We start from the raw sequence: 27615 nt of genomic DNA on the forward strand, positions 1-27615 counted from the left end.
GACTTAAAAAAAAACTGATCCTTTGCCATCCCTAAATTATAGCGTGGGGTTTTCCTCGCTCGGCACCCCCAGCCTCATTTCCCTCCACCTTCGCGAAGACGCTGCTGCTCTTGGCGGTTACGTCAGAGCCGAGCGAGAAGTGCAGGGCAAGCAAATGAGCGCGTAAAGGAGCCGAGTGGCAGGCATTGGTGCCAGGAGGCTGCTCACTCTTTAGCGACCAATGACCAATGCCACAGCTCGCGCTCACTGCGCACTGCTCAGAGCACGCGCTCAGGCATCTCTCTCCTCTGGAGCTTTCTCTCCCCTCTGGACACCGGACAGCCATCTAGCTCGCGCATGACAGCTCTGTGGCGTGAAGGCTAGTCAGCGAGGGCGAACAACTCCCGCAAACTTCCCAACGAACTCCGGCCTGTCGTGTCGTTGCAGTGGCATGATGAGGCGTGTGCGAATTCCTGCAGGCGCACGTTGCATCTTTGCGTTTTGACCGGGTTCTCGAGCTAAAAAAACGGAAAACTAAGCAAGAATCAAAACGAAAAGAAGCAGCAGGAGCAGCAGAGGCATGCCCCACGCTCGCAACAGGAACCCCAGCCCCATCCCGGAGGTGACATGGGACACGGGGCTGAAGGAAATGAACGAGACGTGGAAGGGGGCTATCGCTTGCCTCGGCGTGGCCGTCTTCTTTGTCATGACCATCGGGATCATTTATTGGCAAGTGGTCGACCAGCCCAACAAGAACTGGATCCTGAAGGGGGGGTTCAGCGGACTGATCTGGGAGCGCAGGGCGCACTCCCTGCTCATCCAGACGCTGAGCGAGGACAAGACGTTCGTGGAGATCGACGTGGGCAACGTGGGCAACCCGGACATGGAGGTGCCCTTCGTGCGCAACCTGTGCTGGCTCAACAAGACCGAGTTCTGCTACACGTGGGACTCGGTGGCCGAGGTGAAGATATCTTTGGAAATAGCTGACGAGTCAGAGACCGAGTGCTACAGCATGACCTGGACCCCGGTTCACTGCCATGTAGAGCTGAAGGTAGAGTATCAGCCATACGCACAGTGCTGGGTAGAGGAGCCTATAACTGCTCAGTTGTCTGCATTCCAGGATTGCATTGTATGGAGCAGTGCTCCCGAGAGTATCCCTTGCTCAATACTTTTACTATTTTCCCTGCTACCAACACACCTGATCTGACTTTTCAGCTCATTAGCAAACACTTTCAGAGCTAAAGTAAGTGTGCGAACACTTCAAAAAGTATGAAAGACAGGGGTACTCCAGGGCCAGGGTTGAAAATCTGTCCTTTTAGTTATAGAGTTTCATTGAGTAGACCTGTCATACATCCACCATTTATCAGCTTAAAGGGACAATTCACAGAAAAACAAATAAACTGTAAAACACTATAACTATAAAACAAATGTATAGTTTTAACCCTAATCTCAAACATAGTCGAGCAGTTAAGGCTAACTCTGTGTGTGAAGTTGGCCTCTTCAGTTTTGCCCTGAAGCTCTGAAGCTTATGTAATAGAAGTCTGTGTCACCAAAAGAGTTTGTTAGCTTCGCAGATCCAGAGCAAAACTAAAGTTGCAAACCTCAGACGCCAAATGTGTGTTGGACGATCATTTGGAGCAAAGGGGGAAACCTTTTAAATGATATTTGAGATTCTTTTAGTCTAAAATAAAATTCTAAAGTTAAAAAGTAAGAGATACAAGAAGCAAGACAGCTGTTCATGTGCTGTCACCAGCAAAACTCACCTGAGTGTGTGTGCAGGTGAAATGATTGTCTTTAAAATAGACAGCCCTTAACTAAACAGTATTGCAATATCTGCATATTATACTTATTCAAAACTAATTTAACCCTTTACAAAGCCTATGGACCGTCGACGGGACAAAAGTGTCAGTGTCACAACCTTCTATTTCCGAAGAATAGCCCCACCAGTTTGTACAGAAGTCCCTGTAGTTACTGAGCAGCAGTTCACAGTACATTTCCTTTCCCACATGTCCAGACCTCTCTTTGCAATGAAAGAGCTAAATCCTGAAGCGATTCGGAAGTTTCAAGTTTTAATCCCTTCTTTTTGTACATTCTGTACCTCAGTAATTCCCTGTCATGTGTTAACACACATTTCCAGCAGGCCGCCAGTCCACCAGAAGAGGGTACAGCCTCAATGCCCCTTTTTATATGGGCCTAAATAAAATCATGAATTCTACGTGCTGTAGCTGAGTGTGACTGAGCGATGCTGTGAATAGTAAATAGTCGATGAATTGAATTACAGTGCATTGACTTGTGATTGTTTCTCCTTTTTTTCTCATAGAGTCATAAACAGAAAAGCTTTACATAGTAAAGCAGATATATTAGTTCTTAAATAAATAAATAAATGTGAATAAAAACTGCTTCCTTTTATCTCTGTTTGTTTCCTCACTGTTCCAGGACTGCTTCTCCATGGTGAACGTGTCATGGTACGGTGGGGCCAGTGTCCACGCACCCAGCTGGCCGATAAACGATGTGGATGTTTCTATGCAGCCCTTCAGAGTCAGTGATTTGAGGGACAACCCCTCTGGCTTTGGTTCAGTCCTAGAGCGCTACTTCCTGGGGTCATCAGGTGAGCAAGAGTTGGGCGAGGGTTGGAGGAAAGATCCGCATCAAGTGTTCTGCCAGACTTACGTGTCACCTGTTCCAATCATGTTTCTGGCCAATGCTTGCCAGGGACTAGGAAATATATACAAAATGAAAGGTGCTGTGAAGAGTTCTTTGGAGCAATGCCATAGAAGAGCCACTATCAGTTGAGGGGCTTCAACTGAATACTTTACACAGTACTTTAAGAGATGTGCACAATGAACATTGTACAATAAGATATTTAGGTTTGCCAACTTAAGTAATGTAATGACGAATGTAGTGGTTCTTATAGTGATGTGCTGTGATGTAATTTAGCTCAATAGCATTGTATTATTTACCCCAACCTGAGACCACTTGGTTGAACAGGTAAAGACATTTGGACTAAACAGCTGTAGCCACACAGGCTCATTGACAAGATTGGGTTCTATAGCCTCAGTCCCAATAACTCATTACGGACAAGACTGGGTTCTATAGCTTCACTTCCAATAACTTATTACGGACAAGACTGGATTCTTTAGCTTCACCTCCAATAACTTATTATGGACAAGACTGGGTTCTATAGCCTCACTCCATCCAACTCATTACGGACAAGACTGGCTTCTATAGCTTCACTCCATCCAACTCATTACGGACAAGACTGGCTTCTATAGCTTCACTCCCAATAACTTATTCCAGAAAAGACTGGGTTCCATAGCCTTAGTCCCAATAACTCATTACGGACAAGACTGGGTTCTATAGCCTCACTCCATCCAACTCATTATGGACAAGACTGGGTTCTATAGCCTCACTCCATCTAACTCATTACGGACAAGACTGGGTTCTGTAGCCTCACTCCATCCAACTCATTACGGACAAGACTGGGTTCTATAGCCTCACTCCATCTAACTCATTACGGACAAGACTGGCTTCTATAGCTTCACTCCCAATAACTCATTACAGAAAAGACTGGGTTCTATAGCCTCACTCCATACAACTCATTACGGACAAGGCTTGGTTCTATAGCCTCACTCCCAATAACTTATTACAGATAGGACTGGGTTCCATAGCTTCAGTCCCAATAACTTATTACAGATAAGACTGGGTTCCATAGCTTCAGTCCCAATAACTTATTACATATAAGACTGGGTTCCATAGCTTCAGTCCCAATAACTTATTACAGATAAGACTGGGTTCCATAGCTTCAGTCCCAATAACTTATTACGGACAACGCTGGGTTCTATAGCCTCACTCCGAATAACTCATGACAGAAAAAGACTGGGTTCTATAGCATAGCTCCATCCAACTCATTACGGACAAGACTGGCTTCTATTACCTCACTCCATCCAACTCATTACGGACAAGACTGGCTTCTATTACCTCACTCCATCCAACTCATTACGGACAAGACTGGGTCTATTACCTCACTCCATCCAACTCATGACGGACAAGACTGGGTTCTATAGCCTCACTCCCAATTACTTATTACAGAAAAGACTGGGTTCTATAGCCTCACTCTATACAACTCATTACAGAAAAGACTGGGCTCCACAGTCTTACTCAAAACAACTTTTTTTGTACTTTCATCTTTTTTAAAGTGTATGTAAACAGTGCTAGAAAATAAATGACTCTGCAATTATGGACAAGATTGGGTTCTAGACCCTTCTCAAAACAACTAATTTTGGACAAGAGCCTCTCTCTAAACCGCACTGTCATTTTTTGAAAGTGTACATAAACACTGTTGGAAAAGGACTTGACAAGGCAACACCACCAGCACAAGTATTGCACCACAGGACATGAAGGGTGAACAGTACCTCTGCTTATTAGGTAGAAGATTAGCGAACAAAGGACTTCACACTACCTAGCGTCTTAATTGAACCTGTTGGAATGGCTCAGCAGTTGTCTTTCGACTCTATAAAAAGCAGCACTGCAGCAAACAGGCCAGAACCATGGTGATTATAATAACTTGGCTGGTTATTTTTGGGTGTGAGTTTGATCGGGTGGACGGATGCCATGCAGATAGATGCAAATGGTTAATGTTATTCATTGAAGGGGCATCGTACAGACCCCAGGGACTAGGCCCACTAGGCCTGCTATGAAAGGCATGTGTGGCTGGGCAGCTGAACTCCAAACCTTATACATACACACACACACACACACACACACACACACACACACACATACACGCACACTCTCCCTCACACACGCAGACACACATAGACCCATACTTCCCCAACCACACTCCACACAATTCAACTATTAATAAGTGTACTTATGGTAGAAACTATTTGAAGTCTTTATTTGGCACGTAAACAGTGTGTGTGTGTGTATGTGTGGTTGTCTGTGCTGGTGTGTACACGTGTGTATCCGCTCATGCGTCCAAGTGTGTAAGAGAGACAGATTTCAGCAGCTAAAAGGTGAAAGTGGTAATCTGTGTCCCAGACAGCTGAACAGAATTAGATTAAAGCAAAGGGCATGACATCAGCTAAAGGACATAATTATCATCATGTGACACAAACAAAGGCCTATTATGATTTCCTAGACGATTGTTTGCACAGGCTATCGTGCCTTATGTAACAGTGTGCCGAGTTTAAATGAAAGGGGTCACATGATTTAATCCCTTTTCCACCTTGCTAAAGGACAGCCCTGATTAGCAAGATGTCTAAACCCTGCTTTAATTGCCCCACTTTAAAAGACACAAAATCTTGAGCTCTAAGCCAAAGCAGTGGTGTTAGGTTGCCAACGAACCACACACGGAGATGCAGACGCATGGCGTGGTGTGCATAACGTCCAGTGGCAAAACAAAAGCTGCCATGTTGTCAGAAGTTCTGAAAGCGAGCCAGCTGCTGCCTCAGGCCGCTGATCGGGCATTTAGGTTGGCACATGTTGATAATGGAGATAATTGTTTTTTCCTCAGTTGCTTTAGAGCAGCTGACTGATGTGTTGTTGTTTAGGGCTGTGAAGTGAGCCTCATGACTTCCTGGGAGACCCAGGAGTGACCTTTTTTTAACACTGGCCCAAATAACGTTTATGACAATGATGTGAAAGTAATGTTTACAACTACATGTGAAAGCTTTAGTGCCAAAAAATATATCAAAATAGTCCTTAATTTTCTATAGAACCTTCAGCTTTACTAAAGAAGTGTGTACTAAAGAAGAGTGGTCCTTTCTGGTTACTGGTTTGGTATTTTTAGGGGTATGTCTTCAGTATAATTGAAACATAACTGTACTATATGCCTTTTCAGGTATTTTCTGAGATACATTGCTTCCCTACAGAGTGTCTTTACTCCAGGCTGTTTTTAAGGTTATGAAAATGTACAAATATGCAGCTGTCACCTTGGAAGGTGAATGTATGAAAAATGTATACCTCTTCCCTGCCATTTTTAATGGTCTCATACATTTGGTTGAAGAGTCAGGAAGCCCAGTTTAGGTAGGCTTGTCATCCATGCCGGTGTTTAGCGCACTGCTGCCTTGTAAAAGTTAGAAGCCTTTTTAAAAGTCTTTTTTGTCTTTCTGTCTTTACATGTGACATGTAATGTTTTATATGTGAGGCAGAAGTGTGTTGACTAAATTGTAATGAATAAATATTAGAAAAAAGAAATAAATAAATTATATATATATATATATATATATATATATATATATATATATATATATATTGTTAATAAAAATGTGGTTACAAATGTAACAAGAACTGCAAGTGCCAAAAAAGCAGTCTACATTTTGACACATCAACATGACTTGATGCTAACATAAAATAGGGAGGTACACTAGATGCTAATGGCAGTTAATAACTTATAAGTGTTAGCATTTTGATTAAAAATTATTTACATTTATGACATTTGGCTTATTTACAGCGTACTACATTTAAATCATGTTACACAGGTAGGAGAATGTAGTGTTAGGACCTAAATACTTTTATTGGTGCAATTGTGGTGTGTTTGCCCAATCAGGGAAATAACCCCAGTCTACTACAGGAAAGGTGGTATTGTTAGCCATTACACTGCCTTAACCACTTTTCTAACTCACAACTCACATATTATATAATTGTAGATACTGAATAATTCATAGTAGTTGCAGAATGTGCAAAAATGAGAAGTCTTAAAATTAACAACTGAACAATAAGCCTGGGATCAAGGGGTTAATGAGCCCAGAAATCCTCTGGTATTTGTAAATAAGTTTAACTTTTGTCAATTGTTTGTGAATAAATAAATGAATTCAGTGCTGAAGAAATAAAACAGTCCATTTACTGTTGTTTACAGAAATCTGCTTAACTGAAAATGTAGCGTGTACTAATAGCATTACAGATGCTTAAGGTGGAAGGACTTGACTAGTTGTTTTGGCACATGACTCGCATTATTCTGTTATGATGATGATATAACCCTAAAGCCATTATTCTGTTAGAGCAGATATTCAGTGTGTCCCAGAATACAGTGTCTACTGAGAGCAAACAATATTGGAAAAAAATAAGCAGAGAAACCTTAAGAAAGGTTTTCTGCAGTCTGCCCTGTGTGATAGAGGACATTTTTCATGGGTTTTAGATATGTTTATGTTTGCGTTTGGTAACCACGGTAACCTTTTGTTCTCTATAAAACATTATTATCTCATTACTTTCCATTTTCCCTTAATATAAGATATGCAAGCCACAGAGAGAAGCATCTCCTAAATAAGATGAATTCGTTGGCATACTTTGAAGTTTCCTCAATTTATCATGGCAGATTAGACTTGGAGAGATTACTAAAGGTTGTTATCATGGCTAGGACTCATGAGTGATGGCGTGCGGCGTCCACTAAGTAGTGCACCTGCCACTAAACCAGCCAGTCCAAAGGAAAGAATCAGGCCATATTGCTATTTGTGCTTTAATGCTGTCTCAAAGTTAGGAATGGGGTTTTAGATAAACTAATCCACTATGGCACAGGTACAGGGACAGATTTTTTTGCCGAGCTCTGCAGATTTTGTTTCTTTAGCTTACTGTTCTTCTCACTAATGGCTTAATCGTATTAGGGGGCATTGGGTGCAGCTCTGCAGAAATTTGTTGAGAAGAAACCAAGTAGAATTCAGCACATTGTGCAGTCATGATGACTTGCATGTGTGGCTGAATAGGTTCTGGTTTAGCTCTACTGACATTTTCATGTGGCTGTATTGCAGTGAGTCGCAGAACCATTAAAGTACCTCAAGCATCGAACAAAAAAATCAAACATAATCACATAAATGTTCTTGCCATGTTTCAGAACCAAGCTGTGTCCACATTGCTCACATCAGTTTTAGGCGTTTTCCCAGCGGGAACCAGGCGTCAGTTTAATCAGAAAGACGGCGAACTTTAACATCGGACAGACGTTTCGACATGCTGGAAATTGGGTTGCCATCAAAACTCAAAGTCATGGCAAATAACCAACATTGGATTGACTTCAAGCACCAACGTTACACAGAAGTTGAATTTTGGTTACTTAACACCTAAACACTTTACACCTTGACCTGAAACCCACAACATATCAATGTCTTAACAATTTTTCAAACATTAACATTTTGAAGTTTAGAAGATATTGGGTTTTGGTAACTGTACCTCATAAACCAAAAGTTGGAATTTTATGTCAATATGATGTTGGCATGTTTGCACACTTTAAACTGCAGAGATATTTTGTAGTTATTAATCGTCGGACTTGTCATTCAGTAACTCCTATGAATCATTTGCTCAGTACTAACCATTCTGTGAACAAATGCGTGAATTGTGTGGTTGTAAAAGTAGGAAAGTGTAGGCCTTTGCATTTGACCAGTCTTATTGCTTTCTAGTTACTTATGTGCACAACTTTTGCATTTTCTTAATTCCAGACAGAAAATATAGTAGATTTTCTCAAGTTGAACTTTATTTCCCCCATTCATTCAGTCCTCAGAAACCTCAAAAACTCAGCCCACATTTAGCCCCCACAAATCACACCTTCAGTGCCCCCATGCGTGTGCTTGCCTCATAAATAAGAGTGTGAATATGACAGGTGTGCAGGCAGAGCCCATGTGGCAGACAGCAGGATGCCTGCCCACACTGTTTCCTTTCATTCTCTCTGATCTGCACGTCCCAGTGAGGATCTACATAGATGTACTTCTGACCTCAAACACCACAACACTGTAAAGCAAATTAGTTAACCCTTTAACCCCTCAAAAGCCTAGATTTATTATATCCCAAATGCTTGCGAGCTAATAAATACATGGAAGACAGAAGCTACTCTAGCTGAGTACTAAAAGTTTTGACCCGCTTTCAGGTTACTAAGTGTTTACACTGCAGACTCATTATTCAGTTAGTTAAATATGATATGACTTATTACTTAGTACTTAGAAATTGTATTTATGTCTGTATGGTTTTGGTTAGTATTGCTTATGCAAATAAGTTAAATCAGTAAGTTAGCATCTTGTCTAATGTATTAGGGGTAACATATGCCCTTTAAATAAAAAATAAAAAAAACTAAATATCTGCCACCAGAGTGATTACGCATGCATGTCCATGTTGGAGTGAAATGTGTAAAGCATGTGGAATTAAGGGTTTCTGTGTGCTTTAAGTATATAAAAGAAATACTATTCTGTCTTTATTGTTGGATGCACTGTTATAGTTTCTGAGTGAATTATCAGAACACAATCCAGGACTTTATTTATTTATTTGGTGATTAATTAGTATTATTTCTAAAGAGCATACTTTATTTTTTATAATTCAACAATAGCAATTTTTCACTTTTATAATTCAGCATTGATGTCTTAAGCACTGTAAATGATTGTTTGCAGGCTGGTAAGTCTGTTGGTTTGTGGGTTTGTAGGTCTCTTATTGAAACGGGAAAGGAAGACACCATTAAGCACTCATCTTTCCTTTAAAACCCTAGTGGAAAATATTTCAGCAAAGCTGGTAGTATTTACTGTAGGGAATTGTTCTAAAAATACAAGGCTGCTCATTTAGGAGCCCACCTTGCTCATAACTCAAGCTAAAAGTCTCCTAAATTTCTCCAAATGACAGTTATTGATTCCCTCCTCTGCAGATTCCTGTATGTTACACAGGCCTGGGGAAGGGGCCTCTAGGCTTTTGAAGGCCTGTAGGTAAAAATCTCTCTCCGACTGGTCTGACTCAGGGCCATATTGATTCCGAAAATAGAACCATGTGCAGGTTTATTCATGTACATTCTGTAGCCCTGTTTTTCCACTTGATCTTCTTCCCCTTTTTTTCTTTTTTGTCTTTAATCTGAAATGTATGAAAACATTTTTATGATCCATAAAACGCATTGGGTGAACTTTTGGGGTATTTGTGGCCTTTCAACCCTTCGCTATTGCTGGTATTTATAGTTTCCTCCCTGTAAATTTCATTAATCTCTTAAGAAATATCTTAGAAGAATCATATATCAGTCATTTAAGAGAGATTTTGTTTCTTTTCATGTGCTTGACCTTGGCATTGACAAGAAGACAGTGATTTAATATCCAGGAAAGTTGTGAAGATTTGAGGGATGTTCTTTTGCCATGCTTATCCAGTGCACACACATTTGCCTTGTTGTGAATAGAGCTCAGCCTGAAAATGTGCAAAATGTGGTTCCTTAAAATTTAAAGGACTTTACTGTATCCTTAAAGGAAAAGTTATGTGTTTATTTGTGTCTGAAGTTCACTTCTTAAGCTTTGCACTGGAGCTACAAGGTATGAAATGTCATGAAATGACTGTACGTGTCGTCCAAAAACATTTATTTTATAATAATAGCCTAATTTATTTCTTACATGTCATTACATTTCTCACTGGCGTAGTTTTGTAATTTATATATATATAAAAGATTCTACTGTTTATCCTGAGCACCTGCTATAATTTCTTTTGTCACAATTCTCAATAGTTTAGTTATATATATTTTTTTTATAAAATAGAAATGTTTTGAAAGAGAAAAAAACTATAAAAAAGCTTTAAAATAAATTTAAAAATGCTTTGAACAGTTTATGTTCTTTGTGGAGAGAATCTATAACTTCCACTATTACTTCTACATTTACTTCTACTTCAGGCATTATTTAATCAAAGTAATTTTTCTTGAGTTTAGACTATTCCACCCACTTCTGATATCACCTTTTCAATCATTTTCACACATTATAAGTAAAAGGCATTAAACCATTGATTTTCAGTTTGACACACATTTTGTGAATGTGAGAAAAGGCTGTGAAGGTGATGGTAGAGATATCTTGAGAGTGTGTACTGCTGCGTATGAGGCCACATCAGACCACTCACAGGCATATGGAAGACTTTCACAGAGTATTGAGTTGAGTGTGAGGCGTGTGGAGGTGTATGTGTGTGTGTGTGTGTGTGTGTGTGTGTGTTTGTGTGCTGGGGTACTCTAACATGGTGGAGAAATCTGAGAGGTGGTAGGAATTCCAGGGAGGGCAGCCACATCTGTGGACACAATTATCTGCTTCACATAATCTCATCATTTCACATGGGTGCAGGGATCCACCATGCAGACGATACAAGCTTTAAGCTTTCTGTCCTGATACCTCTGATCTTAGTAGGCTAACTTATGTGTTTTGAAAATACTTGCTCTCTTTGATGCAACCTTTTAAACCCAGGCTTATTATTGAATTATTAATATATCAATCTGTTGTTTGGTAGCTGCTATGGATTATTTAGTAGCTACTATGGAATCGAAAATGATAATGTATGTTATGCAGTACAGAGAATGGTGAACTAATGGCCCACATACAGACCAGTGGAGTTTGTGTGTTACTGATATTAATTGATGATGTGGAATATTATGACCATGAGATGTTGTTAAAAGGCTAAAAGTCACACACCAATAGTAAATCTGCTCTGAAAACCCACTAATAGGTTTCTGGGGGTTCTCCCCACAGTGGAAATACACTCTGTATCATGTGAAGTAACTTTGGATGCTTCTGCCATCCAGAGATGTGCTGATGCAGCACCAGGGCCCCTTTCCTCACGTCACTTCACTGGCATCTCCCTGATACTTCTCACCGTGTGGCCTGATCAGCCTGCTTTATGGGAGCAATTCTAAAGATGGGACTAAAGATGTGCCTTGGCTTATGTAACAGGATATGACCCCCATCTGCAAAGCTATCTTTCAGAGAAGTTTGACTATTTTTTCCTTCTCACATCCTGGTTAATATGCTCATAGGAACATTCTTTGGCATGATTTTGTTTTAGAAGTTGATGGAATAACTATGAAGTTGGGGCCCCTCCAGTTTTACTGCCACTTTCCCACCCCCTAGCTGGCAGGATTGTACACTAGCTTTATATATTAGCAGTAAAGGTTTGTAGTGAAGTAGAGCAGTAAGGTGTTCGGCTAGTTTAGCCATTTGGGACAACACATCATGTGCTGCAATGAAACAGCTAATATTAGCATTAGCTAAGTTGAGTGGTAATGAATCCCAGCTGGAAAACTTCATTAACTTTAGCCCTGGATTATTCTCTCGTCAGATAACTTAAATCTCCGTACGTTGAGGAAATCTCTTCATACATGCATATGTTGGAATTACTGAAAGAATCTTTCAAACAAAAGCAGTCTAAACGTTCCTGATACCCATTGCTTTTAGAATCAATTCACAGAATATCTGTGGCATTATACCTTATTACAAATGTCAAAATGTGCTTTATAAATGACAAAATTCTCAAAATTGAACAGTATTTGTATTTTTACACATCTCTCTTAAAGGTGTGGCGGTGCTGGTGGCCCCACACATCCCGCTGCATGTTGGGATGCAGAGCAGGCAGCAGTTCTGTCTTCAGACGGCCCCCAGTATGGAGCGAATGCCCCTGCAGTACACTGTCTGCGTCGGACAGAACATCAGAGCCGTCCATCAAGAGGCAATACAACAGCTCTCTGCTATGCCCTATCGAGAACTGCCCAGGATGAATGTCTTACGGTATGGATTAGTCATGATTAAGTTAAATGGTAAAAGACGCAGTGTCTGTACCAAATGTCTTTATGTGTTTCTACCACTGCAAAGGACGTTTTTTGGCACAGTTGTAGTTGCTGTAGAAACAAAACCCTTGTACTTTTTGACATAATAATTTGAAAGTAGCAATTGCCTGTAACATTATCTGACAATTTTATAAGAAATACACAAAATTGAATGAAACTATGGACATTTATGAATACTGTGTCCACATTCTATGATTAATAGACCGATAGAAATGATCCAGCTTGTCTTGAATGAGATATTTTTATATTAACTTCCACTGAAATGGAAGCCTTTTTGGAAATATGAGGTTTTGTTCTGACAGAGATTATATATAGATATCATACTTACACTATATGTTCAAATGATTGTGGACACCCTTTCTAATAGATGCATATAGCAACTTTATGTTACACCTATTGCTGACACAGATGTGCACATGCACATGCAAGCAGCTTGCCCAGTCTCTGTAGAAAAGTATTGCAAATACAATAGGACTCTATAGAATAGGACCTATTGGCACTATGCCTAATACCAGTCGTGGACTGGAAAGGTCTCAACCCTCCCCCAGGATTAAGCTGTGGAGCACTGGAACTACTGTGTTCTCTGGGACCATGGTGCTCCATCCAATACTTTTGGGATGACTTGGGGATGAGGTGGAGTGGTGATCATGCAAAGTCCTGACCTCACCTGACCTCATAGCAATGCTCCAAGCAGAAACCCTTTTTTTTACAGTAGAGACAGTTACTCCAACCAAAGCTCCAATGCCCTTTCGGTAGAAACATTTTTAGAAGGTGTCCCGATTTTTTATCTGTGCAGTTTATCTTTTCTTGATATCAGACATTCCATCATAATACTGTGTTTATTTGTCAAGGTCACCTTTCTGGAAGCTTCCAGCAAATGTGGACTCAGGGGTGAAGGTTGAGAAGGAGCTTAGGACCTTCTCTAACCGGTTAAAGAGGCACCACCTAGGGGAGGGGGTCATCAGCCTTGACGAACATTCCACATCTCTCCTCTCCAACATGGTGGGTCAATTTCTCGTTTCTCAGCGATGCCCTCACTTTTACTGCCAGGTACACTTTGCCTAGAAGTCAGGCAGTAGTTAGGTTTGGTTTTTTAGCGAGCCACGTTTTGAATAACAAAACTCAGAACTGACTAATCTGTACGATTGTTTAAGTGAGATGACAAATATACAGACAAACAAAAACAGGGTCACTATGCTATAGGCTCTACATGTCAGCAGTCAGACGAGCAGTCTGTGCCCGTGGCCTGTGGCTGGTACTGCAAGTGCTGTGCAGTGTTACCACTGTGTTCCCCTAGGCTCTGACCTTCAGTCCAGGGCCTGGGCAGCTCCGTTCTCTGAGCTGATTAATCTCTGTCCATCATCGGGCTCGAGCCTTGCACCTGTTGCAGCAGTGGGCCTGGTGGCCTTCAGCTGCTGCCTCTACACCACAGACACTTATTTGCTCGGGAGAGGGAGCTAGACCTGCTGTGCTTCGGCACTGACTGCAAAATAAATGATAAGACACATTCCATTATTTTTGGTTGCATTACAGTATTAATGCTATTGAAAAGTATATTCACACAAACATAAAATAGCACCATCCAGTAGAAATGCAGCAAAATCACAACTGCTTGCTGAAACCAGAATTCAAAACTATTTTAATTTGCATTTTATTGTTTTATTATGCTTTTTAAATAAATGTAATAAGTGGCTACTGCATGATAAAGTACAATAATTGTCATGGCATGTATGACTAGACAAGAAGGGATGAACACTCGCAGAGATGGAATCAAAGCAAGATACTTTATTAACTAAAACCAAATACAAAACAAAGGAACCTGAAAGTGAGGTGCAGCAAACGAGGGCAAAACCGTGAACAGAATCAAAACGTGGCAAACAAGATGGCGCACAAAGCAAACCTAGGACTGGGAGGAGCAGGGAGCTGAACAAGAGAATAACGGGGGAGTAAACAAAAGAGGGGACTAAACAGAAAGCTGCAAGCCTTGCTTGGGCAACGGGGGCAATAATGAACTAAGGACAGAGCCACGCTGTGTATATAAACAGGGGTTAGACTAGAAAACAAGGCCAACCTAACCTGAGTGCACAGAGAACTGCCTAGAACTGGGTCGCCTTGGAACCGGAGCAGGAAGCAAACGTACCTCGCGAATCAAACTGTGAATCCTTCTGACTCTAAACAGAACTCTCACCGACCGGACCACGCCAACACCGAGTGAGGAATCACAGAGCATCAAGGAGATTCCTGGAGATTGAATTCAAGGCAATGTGTTGCTGTATTGGAGCTCCTTAAATGCTCCCAGTCCCAGGTGCAACACATGAACAATGAGTGAACACAAATTAACCGGAATGAACTCAAACAACCAGGAAGTAAGGTGGAAGTCCTTATTTGGGCCTGTGTGCGGCGGCTCGTGATCGCCCCGGGGAGGGCGCGATAACGAGGGCCTGACAGTAATAAAGAACATATAATTCATTTATCATTAAAATCTGCTTTCAAAATCATAAACTTTGCTTAACTAACTAAAATGTTTACAGTATGCATGTTACCGAATATGGATATAAAATAGTCATTTCAAAACCAGTATCTGCTACTGCCATTGTTGTTAATTTTTCTATATATTAAGTGGAAGTTTCTGTGCAAGTGACTTTTTTCCATACTGTTTTTCTGTTCTCAGTCCCATATTGTATGGAGATGGAGAAAGTACAGTGAAGCTATACTAAAGTGAAATATGGGTACTTTTACAAAACCTTATTTCAGTTCAGTATTATGCCAAGAACTATATTTGAGTGACAGTCAAAAGGTAGTGACATTTAGACGAACTGTGAAAAATAAATTAAAACGCAACATGATGCATTATGATTTTTTTATTTTCTCAGCGGCTGCTTTTGTAGTCATCCCATTACCATGGTCACCAAGTTAATGTAGTGTTAGCAGCCTAGTCCAGAGACTCTTGGTTCTTTGTCAGCCAGACAATCAACCCTGGTCTACTAGCTGGAGAGCAGCACTACACCAGCCCATGATCAAGTTTTCATTCTCTCTAAAACACTGGCAGAAGGAAAAATTATGAAAAAACTACTTGGGCCTAGAGATGAATAAAATAAAATACACCTATTATTATTATTATTATTATTATTATTATTATTATATAAAGCCCTCCAGAGTTGAGCTGTGGAGCAGTTGGAGTACTCTGGAATGATGGTGTTCCATCATCCAATACTTTTGGGTTGAATCGGGGAGTTGGGGATGAGGTGGGGTAGTGATCATCCAACATCCTGACCTTATTAACGCTTTTGTCCTGAACAGTAGACAGTTACTCCGACAACAGGATAAACTTTTTTTCTCTGTCCCAATACTTTTAATATACTAATATACACTACTTTGTCTTACCTCTGTTTAATGATCAGACTGGAATTCCAAAGACATAAATGCAATGTCGTCAAAATTAAACAATAAGTAAAAAAAAATAATAAGAAAAAATAGGCATAAGCATAGTAATGAAGTACAATTAAATGAATACAATTATAATACAGTATATTTATGTATGCAAATACATTTACTATTCATTTTATTCATTGATGATTATTGTGTTCTTGTTGGATTTAATACGATTTAAAAGGGTTATCTTAAAATGTTGAGGTTGTTATATAAATCTCAGTTTGACCTGTTAAAAATGCTAAGCCTGCATTTGTTAAGGCTGCCAGTTTTGCACGAGAAAAGCGGAATGTGCAAAAGCAGTCTTGACTACATTCCGTGTGGTCGGTTTTGAAGTTTGTGAAGTTACCGATCTTAATCAATCCCACAGGCTGGGGCCTGGCAGGAGCCGCTCTGCTTTGATAGCAGGAAGGGTTAGCCCAGGACTTTGGAGCATAGTGTGTTGGAGTGTGTAAGCATCTGACATTAAAAGCCACCAGCTGGACTGTTAACTTCAGCCTGGCTGAAGAATGGTTCAGGGCTAGTCAGAGGCTGTAAGACTTGAAAGGTTTTATTTTTCTAAGCGGATCTGCAGCAGCCGAGCAGAGGTCAGAGAGGTGCAGGGCCCGATCCCCAGAGATACAGAGACACTTCTCAGGTTCACCGAAATGTCAGCAGGGAGGGAAATGGTTTCCACTGAGTTTGCTATGCTGAGGAGAGTTGCTGGTACACATTTAACATTAGCGTAAGTAAGTATTTGGTCTTCTTGGGACTATGTACAAGTTGTATTTTATTACATAACAGACATTTGAGAGATAGAAATTCAAAGCAGTATTATTTTCATTATGATAATGATCATACTTTCTAGCTCCAAAAAGCCAAAAAAGATACAATGTAAAATTGACTGTTCATCATTTTTATTGAAAGTTACAAAAATTAAGCTTTTTTGGATTTTGGAAATCAAGGGTATCAACCAAAGTGAGGATTTGATTGCATTCAGCAACAAGCGTATCACCACCCCACCTCATCACCAAGCCCCCAACCCAGCCCAAACGTATTGGATGGAGCACCATCATTCCAGAGGGCTTTATACTCCTCTAGTCCACACCTGGCATTAGGCATGGTGCCAGTAGGTTCGACATGGTTCCAATAGGTTCATGTGTATCTGCACATGTCAAAAATGGGTGCAACTTAGTAGCTGAATGCATAGAAGGGCTGTCCACAAACATTTGGACATAAAGTGTGTGTCTGTATTACAAATTACATCCATTCTGCTGCTTTACCCTGCAAATATACCAACAATGTCTGTTCATGCTGACTCTCTGTAGACTCATTGGACTTGCATCTACTCATTTTGATATAATAGAAAAAAGTTATTATGTTTTAAGTGCGTAATCACATACTTACTGTAACTAAACAGACAGATATCTGATCTAATTTCTCAGGCTTGACCTCATTCTTCCAAAGTTCCTATGTAATCAGACATACCTGCGTGAGAAAAGGGCAACTGTGAACAAAAGCTGTCTCTAATAGGAAGAGTATGGCAACAAGCCAAGACCAACTTCGTCAGGTAAATCTGATATTACAGTAATGCTGTAAGCCCCTCATATACCACAGAGAGGAGTCAGGAGTTCACTGGCTGTTATTTCAAAATCGGTGCCTGTCATTTTGCTGGGGTTACGCCTCTTTCCACGCTCCTGAATTCCTCCAGAAAGATTAGAGGTGGTAACTGGGTGAAGAAAGGAGAGCTCTCCCAGAAAGAGAGCGTCCTCTGTGTCTGAAATACTACCAATGTTCATCAGGCAGTTTGCAGTTTGTAGTTGTAATAATTCAATGAATCAGACAGAATTCAGGTTACTGCGAAAGGCATCATCACATTCTTTTGGCGTTCTCTCATCATCCGACAGAGAACAATGGCACTATTTCTAACACAAGATTTTATTTCTTTAAGAAGTGAGCTTGACCATCATGCTCAAGCTAGTCAAACACTCTACTACCCCACGGGAGGAAATACACGGCTAACATCACATCAGGCAGTGTAAATGTGTGCAACGATTGGATCAGATTCATTCCTAGATTGATCCCTAGGCTCTCCAGATATCAGGAATGATCTGAACTCAGGTTACTTTAACCCCTTAACATTTCAAGTGTTATTACACACTATGGTGTATTACTCAGTAACTATAAAGATGTCTGTACAAACTGGTGGAGCTATTCTCTGAAAATAGAAGGTTGTAGAACACTCTCGCTCTGGCGGGGCATAGGCTGTTTTCTTGTCTTTTTTCTGTTTTTGTAGATCACATCAGTCCATGTATGAATGCATACATAGGCCTTACAAAGAGCAAGCCTGAGTAAATGTCTTATCACTCAGGACAGCCTTCCACTGTGAGTTTTACAAGCTTTTCGGAACGCTACAGTCCTTATGCAATGTTTTATTTTTTCCTTTCTAGTTTCCATATTAGCTTAAAATAACAGTCATAAGCAGAACCAACAGCTTGACTTGGAATGAATCTGGTTATAAACAGGCTTGCCAGTATTCTCTGTTTATTGCCCAGATCCTTCATTTACACAGCGCACCGCAGATCGTAGCAGAGCACGATGATTGATCTAAGCTTGCATCATTCTTTTATTTTCATAGACATTGTGCTGCAGTTCTAGATCTAGTCATGGTAAATCCATTAATAGGCCCTGAAATCTTTTTTTGTTTCAGTGATGCTTAAAGACACAATTTTCCATACTGTTAAAGTAATCAGCTAAATCAAATTTCCAAGGTGTTAGCTCAGACTAGAACCGTTCATCACTGGTGCCTGGCAGCTTCCTAGAGCAGCAGTCGTGAGACTGGGTTATGCACGATGACATTTTGAAGACAAATAAGCACTGTTTCTGGGACGAACCCAATGGCTGGGCGTTCATCTTCAAGTCTCACCTGTGCAGTGTGTCTTCCATGACCCCAGAGAATGCAGTTGCACAGAAAGCTGTTATCAGAGAAGAAAGATGTGGTATGTATGATCTGCCAGTGTTAAATCAGCACTGTTAAAGTTAAAGCTGTAAGTGTTACATTTTCACAAAACCTTTACACTAACACAATTTAACACTAACATTGTTAATTTAACACTGGCCCATTTGCTGTGTAGAACCTATGGACATCATTAGAATTATTGCCTTGTTTAATTTCAGTGGGGGAATGTACACCTGGGAGTATGTGCTTTAGACCTTGTAGTGGGTAGAGCACCCTAAGGCAATGTCTTTCAACCCCTTGATATATACCTGATGAGCTGAAGTTGGGGTAGGGAATAGCTTAAACTATACAGAGCGTTGGATCTCAGGACTGAAGAAAACCACTGCCCTATACACAAGTAAAAGTCATCTTAAACATTTCAAAAAAGTACTAATTATCTTAAAGCAGCATTATGTGAGAATTGGGCTCCCCCTATAGTGCCCTTTGAGGCATACGCTTTACACATGCATTTCTAGACGAGCTGAGAGATACAGCACCATCACTGAAAGTGACAGGAGCGTGTGGACTGACAGGATAGAGTAAAATTCCAGGATTTCAAACATTTCAAATATGACTTAATAAATATGTTTAAGAAGCATATTGCATTTCACACGAGTGTTGTCCTGCCCACTTCACCAAAGATACATAGTGCAGTAGCAGTGTTCTGATGCCGAAGACCCGACATAGCAACAATCCCTATTACAGGATAGTGTACCATCAGCATGATAAGGCGTGATTTGTAGGGGCCCCTGCAACTTATCCAGAATTAAGCGGCACGGGTCGTCTTTAAGGTTTCTAAATTCAGCCATGTCACTCCACTGCTGCGTTCTCTTCACTGGCTTCCCATAGCTGCCCGCATCAGATTCAAAACCCTGATGCTGGCCTAGAACGCGAAGCCAAGAACAGACCAGCCCCTCCGTACTTGATGGCAATGGTCAAAAGCCGATCAGTACCAAGAGCCCTTCGAGCTTCAAGTATGGCTCGGCTCCACCCGCCATCCCTCAAAATCTACGGAAGACAAGCGTGCAGTTTTTTTTCTGTCCTGGCACCAAAGTGGTGGAACGAACTTTCCTTAGGTGTCCGAACGGCAGAGTCGCTCGCTGTCTTCAAACGCAGACTGAAGACCCACCTCTTCCGAGAATACTTGGGCGAATAGCAGAGTGGTCACCTTACTGATTTGTGTTTAGGAGTGTCTAAACTTAGAGGTATCTTTGAATTTTGAGCCTATTTAAAACTAGCTGAGGTTGTTCTTGGGTAAATAGCAAAGCACTTTTGTAAGTTGCTCTGGATAAGAGCGTCTGCTAAATGCCATAAATGTAAATGTAGAATACTGGTTCTGCTTTTAGTTCATCTAGAATATAATAACAGACCTCAAAATTCAGAGGGGTGATCGTCACAAAGCACCAATAAGATCAGTCACATGCTAGTATTTATAAACACTGGGGAAAGCACAAACCTAGACCTTTACCACATGAAACTAAGCAAATGTAACTAGGACTACCCACCTCCTAGTACCCGCCATATTTGCAATATTGAGGACTCTCTTCTTGTGCCATAATTTAAGCCAAAGACTCAAATGATCATTGCAAAAAGAATAAGTTTAACAAAACAAGACACAGAATCAATAATAAAATGTCCTTTTGGAATTTTGTGGGAAGGGATTTTGCTTGGGAAGTATGGAGAAGCATTGTTGCTGGCACTACACAGGATCTGTAGGCCTACAATTTATCCATGTACACCCAACCAGCCATTGCCTGCCTCCATGCTTGGCCAGTATTATTCAGAAAGAAGTGTCAAACTATGTGAAAAACATGTAAGCTTATTTTGTCTCTCTTAACTTGCATGGTTTCTGATACTGCTATTCATTGCATAATCTCTAATCCTCACTGCTCTTTATTACTGACCTGTGGCTCTAGGGTTAAGAGCAATACAGGCTTTTAACTGTAATCCACAGACTGAAATAAGGCGGTAATGCCAACCCAAGTGTCAAAAGTCACCATAACACCAACATTTGACTTCACACTCTAGTCTTAACCTTTAACCAGATTTAGCTTAGACTGTGAAAGCATAACCCTGGGCTCCAGCAATTCTGTAACACTGGCCATATAAAGCCTACACAAGATGTGTGAGTGAACCAAAACATCCTTAAGGAGGAGGAGTTGCTGTTTTTACTGGTGGTGACAACTGAAAACTGAAAGAAGTTGGAATTGCAAATTCAAATCTGTTGACAGAGAATGTAATGTCAATGACTCATTGAGTAAGCCAAGTTTTAATGTGTTTTAACATGTGGACATGTGATCTTCACTTGAACAATATTGTGAGATGGAGTTAATATAACTTAACACATAATCTGAAGAAATGTCTTTAAAAATAATTTGTAAAATGTACTTAATAAAAAAACATTTTTCCTGAAAAACACCCCCACATTTATTACTACTTCTAAAGCCTAAAACTAAAGCCTAAACTTTTAATGTCCTTTGCTCTCGATTGTTAAAGTGTGTGATATCACCATGGTGAGATCCAAAGCTTTCTGAGGCCTTCAGAAAAAGGGTTGTAGATGCATACAAGTCTGGGAAGGATCTCAGAACAGTTGGCCAGGCCAGGCTGTCCAATTCAGTTCAACAATCAAGTCTCTAAAATTCCTAAAATGTCATCACGGCATCTACAGGTAGCTCTTGCCACAGCTAAAGTCAGTGAACATCTACCATCAGAAAGAGATCACAACTCTTGCTGTCAAAAAATAAACATCCAGTTCTCATCATATTCTTTATTGGATCAGGGGGGAGGAAAATGTGAAACTGTCTGTCCAAACACTGAAACATCTGCTAAACTTATTTCAGCCAAAAGGTGGGGAAAATACCAGCTATTACGGCATACAGGGCATAAACAATTAATATCTTTTTATTACATTTTACAAATAATTTTTAATTTGTTCAGTTTTATAGGTTTAGTTATATTAACTGATCATCTCTTAGTATTGTTTAAATGATGCTCCAGATAAAGTCCATATGTTAATGTATAGATGTATTAAAGTCCATATGATAAATATATTAAAAAAGACAAAGGTCTTCATGCTGTGTTTTAACCTTTTCACATGACTGTAAGCAACTAGGGCTAACAGTTAAAATACAGTATGCACATTTTTATTTCATTGAGATGAATCAATGAAAAATGATAGAATTAACATTATGTCAGTTCTTTTACTATCAACCACAGTAAGATAATGAAGTATTTATATTTTCCATCATTTATCTTTGATATTTTATATTATTTGATTAATCGGATAACCAACAACTTCTCTAAGACAGCTGTTGCCTTCTTTGTTGACTTGCAGGACCATGACTACCTCAATGGCAGGAGAAGGATGTCGAAGAGACAGACCAGGGACCTCCCTTTTGTGAAGCTTCTGAACATTTCCGTAACCCTGTCCCCATATTTGAGTGTGGACACACGACAGTTCCAGACCTCCATGCAGGACGGAACGCAGGATTACTGGCTCAGCCTGCCCTCCGGCCCTTCGGCCCGACTGGTAAACGTCTGACTGTCTGCATAGCTAGCTTAAATCCACAAACCAATTCAGCCATCTGGACGCAATTTATCTGCTCTCTCTCTCTCTCTCTCTCTCTCTCTCTCTCTCTCTTTCTCAATAGGTTCCTCTGTTAACCCAGTGGAGAGGAAAGTATTGTGTCAAGCTGAACATCACTAACCCAGAAGCGGTAAACTGGTTCTTGGAGAGAGTGGGCAGCCTGCACAGTCGCCTGGGCATGGAATATATTATCCTGGAGGGGGGAGAGGGAAATCCTTTTGAGGAACAGGCCCTGCGGCCCCCTTCTGCACTGGCAGGAGATGAATATGTTGGGTTATTGGCGGGACTTGCTGAAAGGATTGGGGACAATGCCTTTGTGAGTACAGGGACAAGGTACGAGCCAAAGTTCTATATTTTATAGCGTATATTTTTATGGCACTAATGAAACTAGTATATAGTAGCTATGAAATATATATAGTAACTGGGGCTTAATGCCATATTATTTAGCCATTTAACACTAAAATAACAGCTTGAAAGCCATGTTTATGCTCCACTGACTTGTAATAAGGAGAATAGCATCTTGTTCTGGCTACTCCTGGCTCAGCACGCTCTTAACTATTCACTATGTAACTCAGGTGAAGCAGTTATGACAACCTTTTTTGTGTGTAAAAATGCTATAATAGTACTCTAATGCGACAGTGCACATGATTCTTTTGCTTTCTGTGATAATTCTGTAGCTCTCAGCTGGTTGAAAAATGCATGTGTAAAGCGTGTCCTTCAGGGTGTCTCAAAGGGCAAATTACACTTATTGACTGTAGGAGGAGCCCAGAAGCAAGAAATACCAATTCTTGCATATTGCTGCTTTAAGTTCCCAAGTTCCCATATCATAAAGAAGTCACCTTCAAGTTTGATGTCGTATATGAGCATTTCAAGTGGAATCCAAAATGCACCACTCAGTCCCCAGTCCATACAGTTTGTTTATGTAAACTAAGGTCCAGATGTTGTCTATTTTGAATAAATTTCAACTTTCAGACGTTCAGACTCACAATACCAACAAATCTGCATCTATCACCTATTCAGACTGTTTTAATAAGTGTTCCAGCCTGGACTTTGTCATAAGTGAAATATGGAAGACTGTAGCATATAGAGCGTTCAAGGGGTCAGTATGAAATAGAGGTTATATTCACATCTGTGAAAAGCCCCCCCTCTTTTGGTAATTATTGTTATCTAACAGTCAGACAGTCTTACTTTATTACTTGATTACTTGACTTGAGGTCATAATCATCACTCATTTCCAGTATGCTTTTGCTTTCCAGCTAATGTTGTCTTTTTGATACAGGCACTATCACAATGTCTGGTATTCTCTGCTTCCAGGTCTAGCCATAAGCCTTTGTTCATCCATATGAGTGCACTGCAGTCTGACTGGAGCTATGCTGGCCTTAAAGGCATCATTCCATCCCTGCTGCATTACAGCTTGCTGGGCTACAATTTCTTCATTCCCGATGCCGTAGGTAATACAAGAGTTCTGTGCACATCCGTAACACTGGCCCCATTCCCCACAAACCCACATACACAAACTATTACTTTCTGACTCTAGTGCTCTGCTAATGAATATGATGAGGCAGATTTGATGAAGGTAAACATGATAAGACAGAATGCTTTATCTGGAATTGTCAAGTCAGTGTTTTATGCCTTACAATGACTTGTGCCTTGTGCTGTTCTGTCCTACAGGAGGCTCTCTCTCCAGTGAGCTGGTCATGGATGATGAGCTCTTCATTCGTTGGCTGGGAATCGTGGCCTTTCTGCCTGTTCTCAGTTTCCAGACACCTCCATGGGCATCTGAAGATGATAAGGTGAGGAAGTGCTAGGTTTCATTTTATTCAAATGAGCAGTTGATTCAAGGGCAGCATTCACCCTCCTCCTTCATGTTTACTTTTACAGTCGATTATGAGTTCCAGAGCACAAAGGAGATTCTAATACCCACATGCTACAGAAACCAAAATCCCAGCACATTCCCCCACTATAAAACAACAACAGATATAAGTCCAGAGTGTGTACCACTCCACACACACACACAGAAAGTCTTGACAGCAGTGTTTTAGAGGAACTGCATTATAATAATAAACACACTATAAAACTAAATCAGTCAGTCCAGAATATCCCATTATAGAAACTGCTACTAAAAATTAATCAGCAGCTCATCTGATCTTAACTTTGTGGTTGTATTATTTATAAAAACAAAAAAAAGCTCAGCTTTAGCATTAAGAGATTGGATCGAGGGACAAAATAATCTGACAAAAATCCTATAATTCTTCTGGCATGGGTTTAGGTACAAACAAGAAGTGCAGGATGAAAGCTGACCTGTGTATATTCTTTCAGTTTCTACATGTTGAATGATCAATTCTATATATATATATATATATTTATATATGTATATGTGTGTGTGGGGGTGTGTGTGTGTGTGTGTGTGTGTGTGTGTGTGTGTGTGTGTGTTATAAACACGTTTATGTTAATGGTTTGAAAACCTCAAATGTAAGTGGGTACTTACAGCTCCACCTGTACACTTTTCAGATATGACGGAATGCCTCTAACCTCCCTGCTTAGAGCTGGAATACAATATTCACCCTCACAGTTGGGAGTGTGAGAACTGTATCTCAATGAGGGTTAGAAAAATATCTGACCCTCTGAGTTTAGCATATCTGCTCACAGGTATTGATATTTTTGAGCCTGTGGAGTGCAGTTTGAGTTTCGGACAAGCGTAGAAGATCTTGCAGGCGACTATTTTTCTTGCGTTTTGGAGAGTAATTGCTTGGCCCTTTCCCAACATTACCTGTGGTTAAGGGTCCATCTGTTGTGCATTAGCTTTTTCTTTCAAATGTGCAGCCCTCAGTCTCAACCATAATGACTGTCACTGCAGCACTCAGGAATGATAATGAATTGAAGGATAAAGAGAATTTACAGAGGCAATTAAGGGTTTCACTTCGAAGTGTCGTGACACACATGTTGTTTTTATAAAACATGAATGGACAGTGACATATTCAGATTCGTATTACTGTTGCAGGTTACATTAAATTGGGTCTATGTATAGTTCTCCCCATCTTAATTTTCCACCCAGCACTGTTTGATGAGTTAGTGACTTACTGTGTGTGTGCGAGTGTGTTTCCAACGCCCATTAGAGACTGTTAAATCAATGATCATGTTGAGCCGGAATAGACATATAACCAAAATGAAAACCACAGGCCTGTTTTCTCAATTTGAAATTAGGTTGAACTCAGGCAGTGATTCAAAATTCATCTCACGGAACCTTTTCTCGTCCACCAAAATACATTTTTTATGAATGTGGTTTTACTTTGTTTCTGTCACCAGAGGCCGAATGGGATGTTAGCTTAAGGATGTGACCCTTTTAGGAATGTTCGAAATGCTCCACAGCAGAAGTACATTTGGATAGTGTCAGACCACAAAACAAAAATATTCACATCCATTTTCCATATGAGATGGAGGGGAGCATAATAACTGCAGGGCTAGTTTGAACATTCTAATAGTTCATGCTTGTAGGTATATGACTTAAACCTGTTGGAATTGAAGAATAGAAAATGAACGAAGAGGACTACACTATTTGAAGTTTCTACCTTTTATGTCTGTTAAGTCTAAATTCTAGACATTGTCGAGTTTTTCCTAATGTAGATGCAGAAACATGCAGAAAACCAGTCAAGCTCTGCAGTGGCCACTTTCCCAGACTTAGATTAAGCAGAAACCTAGACTAAATAGATTTGTTAGCAGTGGAAACACACTTGGCATTACAATGTAGACCAAAGTCCAAATCCAAAAACTGATAGAAAGATTGTTTTCATCCTGATCACACTGATCATTTGATTTTGACCTGCAGGTCCTTAAACTCACCACAGTCTACATAGCTAAGCACCAGGACTTCGTGGTACCTCTGATAGAGAAATATGCAGAAGAGTGGCAGGCCAGTGGAAACCCCATCTACCGTCCACTGTGGTGGGTCAGTCCTGAGGATCCAGCCACATTCACTATTGATGATGAGTTTCTCATTGGAGATGAGGTGAGCCTTCATTGATTTTGGACAGTATAATGGAAACAAAAGGAAATACATAAAAAAGGGTCATAAATGAATTTGAATGAATTTATTTGATGATGAAAATAGATCTTATGCCACAACCATAACATACATAAAAGCATCAGAGATAATAAAAAAAACACATTGAGCTTATTTCCATTGAAGTCCCCATACTGATATACATAACTGTTTACTTGCAATAATTACAGAATAATAATTGGACAAAAGGCTTATGTGATTGTGTTTGATTGTGGAGTATATAGAGTATGTGTCCAAAGGTATGCACACACACAGCTTGACTAGTTCTTCTAGAGAAGTATTGCCAAAATAATAGGACTCACTGTAGCAGATAAACATGAACCTGTTGGCGCCATGTCTAAATCCAGGCGTAGGCTAGAAGCATGTAGCTGTGGAGCAGTGGAACTGTACTCTGGAATGATGGTGCCAATACTTTTGGGATGAGCAGGGGAGTCACTAACTATCTTGTCGCTGAATGCAATAAAATCTTCACAGCAATGCTCCAAAATAGCAGAATAGTAGAAAGCCTGTACAGTAGAGACAGTTACTTCAGCAAAAGCAGGATTAACTCTTTTTTAATACCCTTGATTTAGGTAGAGACAATGAATAAGCAGGTGTCCCAATACTTTTGTCCATAAAGTGTATTTCTGTATGTTTTATTTATGTGTTTTCTAAACATGCAGTATGCTGACTTGTGAGCTAGCTTTGTGCCTTACGTGCAGCCTTATGTTGTTTTGTAAGCTTAAAAATAAAGTCCAGAAGGAAAGTGAGTGGATGGTGGTTTAGTTCAAGTCAAGGTTTATTTGCCATTTGCACAACATGTCAGGACATTTGTACCTCGAAGTGCTTGTGGTGAGGCTCAAGTAATTACTCTACAGCCAGATAACACTAAATATATACAACAGAGTCTTGTGTTTAGAACTCTATAATATGGACAAAAATACACAATTTATTAGAAAAAAAAGAGAAAAAAAAAAAAAAGAAAAAAAAAAATACATATATATATATATATATATATATATATATATCTTTTTATCGCTTTTTTATCTCTTTTTTGTATATATATATAT

The 27615-nt window shown here is 40.1% G+C and overlaps 1 protein-coding gene across 1 annotated transcript in view; it reads left to right on the forward strand.

Moving 5' to 3' along the window:
- Positions 1-27615, forward strand: part of LOC140546112 (SITS-binding protein) — a 31362-nt gene continuing 3747 nt past the window's right edge. The window contains exons 1-9 of the mRNA XM_072669272.1: positions 1-1030; positions 2416-2587; positions 12245-12455; positions 13366-13516; positions 22255-22449; positions 22571-22839; positions 23821-23957; positions 24178-24299; positions 26333-26512. Coding sequence (XP_072525373.1) covers positions 560-1030; positions 2416-2587; positions 12245-12455; positions 13366-13516; positions 22255-22449; positions 22571-22839; positions 23821-23957; positions 24178-24299; positions 26333-26512 — 1908 coding nt within the window. The 5' untranslated portion in view covers positions 1-559. The remainder of the gene's footprint in view (positions 1031-2415; positions 2588-12244; positions 12456-13365; positions 13517-22254; positions 22450-22570; positions 22840-23820; positions 23958-24177; positions 24300-26332; positions 26513-27615) is intronic.

The sequence above is a fragment of the Salminus brasiliensis genome, chromosome 2, assembly GCF_030463535.1.
Source record: "Salminus brasiliensis chromosome 2, fSalBra1.hap2, whole genome shotgun sequence".
Lineage (NCBI taxonomy): Eukaryota > Metazoa > Chordata > Actinopteri > Characiformes > Bryconidae > Salminus > Salminus brasiliensis.